Source organism: Salmo salar, chromosome 02 (genome assembly GCF_965601325.2).
Source record: "Salmo salar chromosome 02, fSalSal1, whole genome shotgun sequence".
Classification (NCBI taxonomy): domain Eukaryota; kingdom Metazoa; phylum Chordata; class Actinopteri; order Salmoniformes; family Salmonidae; genus Salmo; species Salmo salar.
In genome coordinates this window covers 75,710,001-75,721,111 of record NC_138292.1, presented here as the reverse complement: position 1 = coordinate 75,721,111, position 11,111 = coordinate 75,710,001, and the positions used below count along the sequence as shown (strand labels likewise).

The 11,111-nt window shown below is 45.7% G+C and overlaps 2 protein-coding genes across 2 annotated transcripts in view; both read left to right on the top strand.

Moving 5' to 3' along the window:
• Positions 1-1,059: 1,059 nt before the first annotated feature.
• Positions 1,060-8,524, top strand: as1la (Histone chaperone asf1-A). The gene is given in 4 exon segments (NM_001279003.1): positions 1,060-1,532; positions 4,012-4,127; positions 4,319-4,495; positions 7,089-8,524. Coding segments are annotated over 4 exon segments (609 nt in total). The 5' UTR covers positions 1,060-1,423; the 3' UTR covers positions 7,296-8,524.
• Positions 8,525-10,014: 1,490 nt separating this feature from the next.
• LOC106592286 (cAMP-dependent protein kinase catalytic subunit alpha) overlaps positions 10,015-11,111 on the top strand; it is a 24,026-nt gene continuing 22,929 nt past the window's right edge. Inside the window, exon 1 of the mRNA XM_082967079.1 lies at positions 10,015-10,674. Coding sequence (XP_082823205.1) covers positions 10,629-10,674 — 46 coding nt within the window. The 5' untranslated portion in view covers positions 10,015-10,628. The remainder of the gene's footprint in view (positions 10,675-11,111) is intronic.

Sequence of the window (11,111 nt, the reverse complement as noted above, 5' to 3'; positions counted from 1 at the left end):
CTGTCCATATGCAGATGAGGACTGTTGTCACATGTACCGCAAGAGCCAATCAGTACCTAGGACTACTACCAAATGATCGCCTTTCTCTCTCTGTCTCTCTCTCACACACACACACCGTTGTGGAGGGAAAAAAAACAGGCCTTCTGTAGTCTACATCTTTAGCAAATAGTGTAAAACAGTGGCAGAGGGCTCTGGTCAAAATTAGTGCATTATATAAGGAATAGGGTGTTGACTGAAGGTAGACACCGTCTGTGAGTTCTACTGTATGCTGTGGCATAAATCATTGAAGCCTAATGCAGAGCGAATATGGACTGGAGAGGAGTTTTACCATTTAGGATTCTGTTAGAAACTGACCAGTCAATTTTGTACACAGTGACTGTCTGCCTATTCAGCTGTATGTATTGTTATGAAACAGGCAGGGAGTGTGGCTCGGACAGTCCATTTCCTGGCCCCAAGCCCAGTGCGCCATCGATTGTGCAACAAAAGTATGCTCAAGTGGCATAGTCGATATCAGCGTTTATAAACCAGGTTCGCTACAATATTCACACACACACAGACAGGGGGAGAACGGCTCGGCCGGGACAGAGCAAATGGAATGGCATCGAACACCTGGAAACCATGTATTTGATACCATTCCACTTTTTCCGCTCCAGCCATTACCACCCATCCTCCCCAATTAAGGTGCCACCAACCACCTGTGACACACACACACACACACACACACACACACACACACACACACACACACACACACAAAAGCTGGTCTTTATTTAAGTCACAATCCTGAGTTTGTGTTTCAGCAGAGTGCAACATCATCAGCTAATAGACGTTAATCACATGGAAATATTATCTCTCCTCAACTCATTGCTTAGTCATTTTGTTAATTGTGCAGCGCTTATGCTGCTAGTACTGTAGGCCTACTTTCTGCAAAATCTCAATCTGAACTATTCAGTCCCGTCACTAGATGGCAGCGTAAAGTTTATTGTTCAACCATCCTCAGTTCTACAGCCGGAAGAGAGAAGAAGAAACGCTGCTGGATTTCGTGACGTCACGTGGACCATTTCCGAACACACTGGCGGGAGTGCGAATGTTATCCTCTAGCTACAAAATAACCCCAAACTACAAAACAAAGAACCTGCCAAAGCAAGCTTTTGTTTAATTTATTTTGAAAACGAATCTAACGCCAAGCAGGTGTTATATTGCAAGCAGTTGAATTTGACAAAGTTTGCAGGAGAGAAGACGGTAACAACCATCAGAAGACGCCACACACGTATCTTTAGTCAAAGAGACTGAATTGTTAACGTTAGCTGCTTTATTATTTTCCGTCCTGCCTTTATCTGCAACGTCAAGGGAGATAAACGAGCTAAATTCGGTACATTTTCTAATTATTCGTCAGCTACGCTTTCCAGACTACTGAAAACAAATGGCTAAAGTTCAAGTGTTGAATGTCGCTGTGTTGGACAACCCAAGTCCTTTTGGGAACCCGTTTCAGTTCGAGATTACGTTCGAATGCATGGAGGATTTACCGGAGGGTGAGTGGTAACGTTATTCAGTTGCTAACTTCTTTTTTTGTTGTTGTTGTAAAATCTAACAAACGTATGTAGATTACTAAGTATAGTATTATTGTGTAATTATAATGTAGCTAACCGTTGCCTTTTAGGTGCAACAACAGTTTGCTTAAATGTTCAATTACATTTACACGTATGTTTTTATAGCTACCTACTTAGATAAATTCAAATATGTTGGTATTGTTTGAGTAAATGAGCTATTCGTGTTGACACTCGATCAGAATTTGGCGCCCGCGCGTATTGTTCACGTTTCCGGTCCTTCTCTGACGTCTGGGTGGACTCGGGCGGGTTGGTGCGCTAACAGAGTACCATGTCAGACAGTGGAACGACTTACCAATAAATTGCGGGAAAAACCTATCTCTTCTCCAAGGTCATTTTCTATAACCGATAAATAGTTATTTCCACTAATGAGAAGAAACCTATCCTTCCCGCATTAAAGTGGAGGTGGTGGGACAACACTTACTGAGTGGTTGTGTCTGAAATAGCAGCCTATTCCCTATATAGTGTAGTCTCTGAGCTTTATGGGACCTGGTGCACTAGTGAATAGATGGGTTTTAAACGTAGTGTGTGTGAAGTAAACTTCCTAAATTGTATTTGTCACATCTGCCCAAAACAACAGGTGTAGACCCGGCTCGGAGCGTTGTGTAGACCCGGCTCGGAACGTTGTGTAGACCCGGCTCGGAACGTTGTGTAGACACGGCTCGGAACGTTGTGTAGACCCGGCTCGGAACGTTGTGTAGACCCGGCTCGGAACGTTGTGTAGACCCGGCTCGGAACGTTGTGTAGACCCGGCTCGGAACGTTGTGTAGACACGGCTCGGAACGTTGTGTAGACACGGCTCGGAACGTTGTGTAGACACGGCTCGGAACGTTGTCCTTTTCATCCCAGCAACACCTTTAGGTCTCCCTTCCAGATAATCTCCTGGATGTTTAGACTGTTGGGGCTTTTAAAGCAGGCCTTCAGACTCCTCATTTTTGGCAGACCTACCCTTCCTCCAAGACTTTGTTGATTTTATGATATGGTTTTATATATATAGAGAATTTAGTTGAATGTTTATTTTTATGCACTTTTATGCATTTTTGTATAATCAAAAGTGTTTAACCATTTTTTTAAATATTATTATTATTATTATTATTAGACTTACTTATGGGCCATTTCCCAGCAATGCAGAGTTAAAAAGCATGTGTGTTGGTAGAGCCCATTCAGTGTGCATAGAGCCGGTGCAAGAGTCTCAGTGCTATTAAAAAGGGGGTCAATGTAAATATTCAGGGTAGCCATGTGATTAACTGTTCAGTAGACTTATGGCTCGGGGGTAGAAGCTGTTAAGGAGCGTTTTGGACCTAGACTTGGCCCTCCGGTACCGCTTGCCTTGCGGTAGCAGAGAGAACTGGGTGGCTGGAGTCTTTGACAATTTTTAGGGCCTTCCTCTTGACACCGCCTGGTATAGGGGTCCTGGATGGCAGGGAATTCGGCCCCAGTGATGTACTGCACCATACGCACTACCCTCTGGAGCACCTTGCGGTCGGATGCCAAGCAGTTGCCATACCAAGCAACCAGTCAAGATTCTCTCAATGGTGCAGCTATAGAACATTTTGAGGATCTGAGGTCCCAAGCCGAATCTTTTCAGCCTCCTGAGGGGGAAGTGGCTTTGTCGTGCCCTCTTCATGACTGTGTTGGTGTGTTTGATAGGTCCTTAGTGATGTGGACGCAGAGGAACTTGAAGCGTTTCCTGTAGTCCACAATCATCTCCTTTGTCTTGCTGACGTTGAGTGAGAGGTTGTTGTCATGGCACCACACTGCCAGGTCTTTGACCTCTGCCCTATAGGCCGTCTAGTCGTTGGTGTCAGGCCTACCACCGTCGTGTCGTTGGGACACTTAATTATGGTGTTGGAGTCATGTGAGGTCATGGGTGAACAGGGAGTACAGGAGGGGACTGAGCACGCACCCCTGAATGGCCACCGTGTTGAGGATCAGCGGGCCAAATGTGTTGTAGCCTACCCTTACCATCTGGGGGTGGCCCGTCAGGAAGTCCAGGATACAGTTGCAGAGGGAGGTGTTTAGTCCCAGGGTATTTAGCTTAGTGATGAGCTTTGAGGGCACTATGGTGTTGAACACTGAGCTGTAGTCAATGAATAGCATTCTCACATAAGTGTTCCTTTTGTCCAGGTGGGAAAGGACAGTGTGGAGTGCAATAGAGATTTCGCCATCTGTGGATCTGTTGGGGCGGTATGCGAATTGGAGTGGGTCTAGGGTGTCTGGGATGATGGTGTTGATATGAGCCATGACCAGCCTTTCAAAGTACTTCACGGCTACTGACATGAGTGCTACGGGGCGATAGTCATTTATGCAGGTTACCTTAGTGTTCTTGGGAACAGGGTGGTCTGTTTGAAACATGTAGGTATTACAGACTGGGTCAGGGAAGTTAATGTGTGTGTGTGTTTAGACCTGGAGTGGAAGATCATCTATGTGGGCTCAGCAGAGAGTGAGGAGTATGATCAGACTCTGGACTCAGTTCTGGTCGGACCAGTACCGGCAGGCAGACACATGTTCGTGTTCCAGGTGAGAGACACACTGAGTGACTGATACACACACACCCCTCCATCTCTCTCTATAGTTCTCTCCTCCCTCTATCTCTTTCTTCTCCTTCCTCTCATCAGATCATCTCTTTATCTTCCTACCTTCTTCCCACCCTCTTTTCTCTCCTCTTCTCCTCCCTTTCTCCTTCTCATCACCCCATCTGTCTCCTCCAGGCGGATGCCCCCAACACCGGGCTGATTCCTGAGAGTGATGCTGTGGGGGTAACCGTGGCGCTCATCACCTGCACCTACAACGGACAGGAGTTCATCCGTATCGGTTACTATGTCAACAATGAGTACACCGACCCAGAGCTCAGAGAGAACCCACCGGTCAAACCAGACTACACACAGGTAATATACACACACACACCAGACTACACACACACCAGACTACACACACACACACACACACACCAGACTACACACACACACACACACACACACACACACACACACCAGACTACACACACACACACACCAGACTACACACAGGTAATATACACACACACACACACACCAGACTACACACAGGTAATATACACACACACACACACCAGACTACACACAGGTAATATACACACACACACACACACCAGACTACACACAGGTAATATACACACACACACACACACCAGACTACACACAGGTAATATACACACACACACCAGACTACACACAGGTAATATACACACACACACACACACACACACCAGACTATACACAGGTAATACACACACACACACACACACCAGACTACACACAGGTAATACACACTGATGCACACACACCAGACTATACACAGGTAATATACACACACACACACACACCAGACTATACACAGGTAATACACACTAATACACACACACACCAGACTACACACAGGTAATACACACACACACACACACACCAGACTATACCCTGGTAATACACACTGATACACACACACACCAGACAATACACAGGAAATACACACTGATACACACACCAGACTACACACAGGTAATACACACTGATACACACACACCAGACTATACCCTGGTAATACACACTGATACACACACCAGACTACACACAGGTAATACACACTGATACACACACACCAGACTATACCCTGGTAATACACACTGATACACACACCAGACTACACACAGGTAATACACACTGATACACACACACCAGACTATACCCTGGTAATACACACTGATACACACACACACCAGACAATATACAGGAAATACACACTGATACACACACCAGACTATACACAGGTAATACACACTAATACACACACACCAGACTATACACAGGTAATACAACTAATACACACACACCAGACAATACACAGGTAATACACACTGACACACACACACCAGACTACATGCAGGTAATATACACTGATACACACACACCGGACTACACGCAGGTAATACACACTGATACACACACACACCAGACTACACGCAGGTAATGCACACTGATACACACACACACACACACACACCAGACTACACACAGGTAATATACACACACACACACACCAGACTACACACAGGTAATTCACACTGATACACACGTTCCAGACTACCGTAAATTCCGGACTATAAACCACAACTTTTTTCCCCGGCTTTGAACCTCGCGACTTAAACAATGACGCGACTAATATATGGATTTTTCCCGCTTTCAATTTTTTTTTCAAAAAAAAACCACATTGTGATGTGCTCAGTTTTTTGGCGGCATGAAGCTTTCATTAGACCAATGAAATTGCCGAACGGGTTAAGGTCAAACAACTTTTTTGTTTACTGTTTAGATTAAATCGAGCGCTCTCAAACTTCCCATCATTCTGATTACGGTAGTCATTTTGTCACCCTCATCATGGCAAAGACACGGAGAAATGCATATGATGCAGCTTTCAAGTTGAAGGCGATTGATCTGGCTGTTGGAAAAGGAAATAGAGCTGCTGCACGGGAGCTTGGTCTTAATGAGTCGATGATAAGACGTTGGAAACAGCAGCGTGAGGAATTGACTCAGTGCAAAAAGACAACTAAAGCTTACTGCTAATTTTAAAATTTTTGTTACAAGCCGTGTTTCGTTAAAGCCTATTTATTTTTGTTACAAGCCGTGTTTCGTTAAAGCCTGTTTATTTTTTGTTACAAGCCATGTTTCGTTAAAGCCTATTTATTTTTGTTACAAGCCGTGTTTCGTTAAAGCCTGTTAATTTTTGTTACAAGCCGTGTTTCGTTAAAGCCTATTTATTTTTGTTACAAGCCGTGTTTCGTTAAAGCCTATTTATTTTTGTTACAAGCCGTGTTTCGTTAAAGCCTATTTATTTTTGTTACAAGCCGTGTTTCGTTAAAGCCTGTTTATTTTTGTTACAAGCCGTGTTTCGTTAAAGCCTGTTTATTTTTGTTACAAGCCGTGTTTCGTTAAAGCCTGTTTATTTTTGTTACAAGCCGTGTTTCGTTAAAGCCTGTGTAAAGTTCATTTGTTTCAATGTACCGGTAGGCACCTGCGGCTTATAGACATGTGCGGCTTATTTATGTTCAAAATAATATTTTTTTTTTTTTATTCAGTGGGTGCGGCTTATATTCAGGTGCGCTTAATAGTCCGGAAATTCCGGTGTACACAGGTAATTCACACTGATACACACATTCCAGACTACACGCAGGTAATACACACTAATACACACAGGTAATACACACTAATACACACACACACACCAGGTAATGCACACACCAGACTATACACAGGTTATACACACGATGATACACACCAAAAAAATCACAAAACATGAAAAATCAACGTGATGCAAAACAGGAATTGATTGTTGTAAAGGAATCAACTTCTTGTGAAGGATTCTCGGCACAGTTTGAAATCTGAAATAGACTATTTTTGGAATGGACTCCCAGCCTTAATTCGTAACCATAACCCTCCCTGTAATCTCCAGCTGCAGAGGAACATCCTGGCCTCTAACCCCCGTGTGACCCGGTTCCATATCAACTGGGACGGCTGTTCAGACAAGATGGAGGACAGTGAGAACGTAGACCCCTCCCCCAACAGCAGCAGTAGCAGCAGCATGGCGCCCTCCTCCTGTTTACCTGGCAAGGCGTTACCTGTAGGACTGATGTCTGGTAACTCTATGGACTGTCTGTAGAACACAGACACCCCACCAGCATTGCCTTGCCACGTTCTACTCCAGCAGCCGCCAGTCTTTGGCAGGAAGGTTGAGTCACTATTATAAACCAGCTGTACTGTAGGGTATACGGTCTCCCTCCTTCACACAGCAACACCTCTCTCTGTCTCCACTGGCCCTGGCACCCTATTCCCTCCATAGTGCACTATCTTTTTAAACAGGGCCCTCTGCTCCAATGTAGTGCACTATCACGGAACAGGGTGCCATGTCAGACTCCTGGTCCAAAACGTCCTGTTTTGTGTCTTCTTGTTTTACAACCCAACTTGACCTGGACTGGTTTCCATACCAACACCGCTAAAGCTCAGGCCCTGCTTCAGTACTGTAGAAATGTGTCCGTTTCCTTGAGGTGAGCAGGGAACCTGGAAGTGATTTGTATCGGTGGCAACAAGGTGACCACACTATTACTTCCACCTGTCCAACCAATCCCTGATCTGGGATTACCCCCACCTGTCCAACCAATCCCCGATCTGGGATTACTTCCACCTGTCCAACCAATCCCCGATCTGGGATTACTTTCACCCGTCCAACCAATCCCTGATCTGGGATTACTCACCTGTCCAACCAATCCCCGATCTGGGATTACTTCCACCTGTCCAACCAATCCCCGATCTGGGATTACTTCCACCTGTCCAACCAATCCCCGATCTGGGATTACTTCCAGGAAGGTAGGCCTCTAGAGGGAGACTGAGTTGTCTCTAGGAAAAAGCCTAACCCTACATGGTGACTCCAGGACTGTTCAGGCCTGGCCTCAATTCCATTTCAATTCAGGAAGTACTCTGTAACTCCAATTCAAATCAAGGCTTTTCAATGAAGAAAAATGTAGAATTGGAATCTGTTTTACTTACTGAATAGAATTTAAAAGGACTTGATCCCAAACCTGGTTCTGTGTCCCAAATGTCAGTCTGTTCCCTACATAGTGCACTACTTTGACTAGAGTTGTCCGGGGCCAATAGGGCTGTTGTCAAAGTAGGGTACTATGTAGGGGATCGGGTACCATTTGGGAGGTACATGCATTGTTGTTGGGGGAGGGGTTTGTTTATGTCAGTCATGTGACTGTTGTGACTTTACTGTATATACCTGTGATTCATTAGCGCTTAAGAGATGTCATGTTTTTTTTGTATTTTGTTTTGCATTGTAATATTTGTAACAATGAAAAGTAATAATAATAAACATGTGTTGTTTTTAAAGGGTGTGTGTGTGTATTGTAAATGCTGTGTTATGTTTTCAACTGGAGAGATTACATCACAGAGAAGGTGAGTGGGGGAGTAGGGGTGAGTGTTGAGAGAAGGAGAGGGGAGATTAGGAGGGGTGGGGGAGAGAAGGGGGGTGAGGGGTGGAGAAGGGAGGCTTGCTAGAAGCTGTGAGCCTGACTGCTTCTCTCTTGCTGTGTTTCATTCATAAAATGCAGCAGGAGGAATAGCTTCTTCACCATTTTCACTATGAGACAGTGCAGACTTGCCTCATGTTGCTAAGCAACTGCATCGGAGGGGGGTGGGGGGCTCTGCTCATTCTTATCCCTCTTGAATGAACCAATCAGATCATCATCCCTCTACACCCCCTCCATTCCTCCATCCCAATGTGTTCAGTGATCCTGTCTCTTCTCCCTCTACACCCCCTCCATTCCTCCATCCCAATGTGTTCAGTGATCCTGTCTCTTCTCCCTCTACACCCCCTCCATTCCTCCATCCCAATGTGTTCAGTGATCCTGTCTCTTCTCCCTCTACACTGATCTTAGAACAAATGATGGATCAAATCACTGTGGTAGATATTAAGATTAGTACTTTGTGTTCTTCTCATAACTGTCCAGTACCTTCACCTTAGTGCTGAGGAAGGCGAGAGGAGACGTCTGCATGCTCCTCCATCTGTTTGCAACCTCTGAAGTTGACCCCGTTTTAAGTTCAACTGTGTCCTTGACAGGGATGCACTTGCATATGTTTCCTATATTCCCAAATATATATGTAGCATCACCGATATCCTTTAAAATAATCTATTGGTCCTCACAATAAAACATGATTTATTAGCGTGTGGAGTCAACGTTGATACTGTTACTACAATGTAACATTAACAATGGAACAACCCTAGAGATTAAATAGAATGATCACTGTATCGGAAGAGACTGTTTCAAATATCTTTATCGTTACAGTTTATTTGATCAGTTACATGTTATTGTAAATATATCCCGAGCCAGGGTACGTTTCCTCGTGCGTCGTTCGTTACACAAACAAACTGAATGTGGAAGTCCTGCCGTAGCGCGGCGGCGTGCGTTACATTCATTCTGAGCAACATTCCTAAAAATAGCCTTTGCTGCTTGACGTCACTCGGCCAATCACGGATTAGTTGGGAGGGCGGGGGCAACGCGAGGCCATTCCGTCTGACGGCCAATGGTATTTCGCCAAACAGGGCCCGTTCCGTTAGCTCCGCCCACAAGCATATAGCACCGAGCCAATCAGAATCCCGCGAAAGGAGCGACTGTGGGCGTGTACATCTTCCAGTAGGAAAATAATCAGTGACGTCACTCAACGGTGTTTTTGCATGTAAAAGGGCGGAATCTTGGTTTTGTTGACGGACGGTAATGATCCAATCTGAGCACTTTACTAGTTTGACACACTGACAGGTGGCCAATCAGTGTCCTTCACTCCGTTATCAGTCTGGCTGGATTCAGCCAATGGGCTCTATGGATGGGCCTCGATCGTCTGTAGGCTGTAGTCGGTCACTCGGATTGCTTCACACCGAAAGCTACTGTAGGCTATGTTGATTCTGGTGATTTCCCGACCTCATCGGGTTCGGTAAAACGACATCCTCGGAGCCGGGTTTGGGAAAGGAAAGGAAAGGGGACTAGGCATCCGGCTCGGAGAGTGGCCACCTTGCACGGTGCGAAAACGGGGTATTTGCGCTGGGGAGAGGCGTGGGGCCTCGATCGGCGGGGGCTGCACGGAGGGACAGGCGGGGACAGACGAACCGACCGAGTCGGGCTGGATGCGCTGGACTCGGCCCGGAGCGCTGCGGTTCCAGCCAAGCACCATACCACAGCCCAAGACAGAAAGACGAGACACGGACGTCGCTGTCTCCATTCCGGACTATAACACCATTTCTTATTTTTATAACGGTTCTATACTGTAGAGGAGAACAGGTGAGCTCACTGCCAGTCTAGACTGCAGCTGTCAAGCTATTTCAGTCCGGACCGACTGGTTTTGGGAGAACGAACGGACCGACTGCTGGACTCAGCTTGGACCGGGTCCTGGAGAGTCCAGGGCGGGTTGTGGAGCTCGGATCGCCCGCTGACGGCCTGCCATCATGGGCAACGTGCCCACGGCCAAGAAGGGGAGCGAGATGGAGAGTGGTGGGTATCATTACGGTGTCGCTCAGAATGATCAGTCTACCTGTCTGTTCACGTCTCTCTAACTGTCTCTCCTGGGGGGACACCATGCACCCCTGAAGTTTTGAGGGTATAGGCTACTCAGGATATCCAGTATTCTATGCATGCTTACAATTGTGTAATACAAAAAAATAGATCAATCATCACATTTATTTTATGAAGTCCTTTTAACATCAGCAGTTGTCACAACGAGCTTTCCAGATACCCAGACTAAAACCCCCAAAGAGCAGGAAATACTGAGAGAAATATAGGTCTACACGGGCTTATTCATCTATAGGTCTACACGGGCCTATTCATCTATAGGTCTACACGGGCCTATTCATCTATAGGTCTACACGGACCTATTCATTGAATACTTTGTAGCTTACATATAGCCACATTTGAGCATTCTAGAACATTAC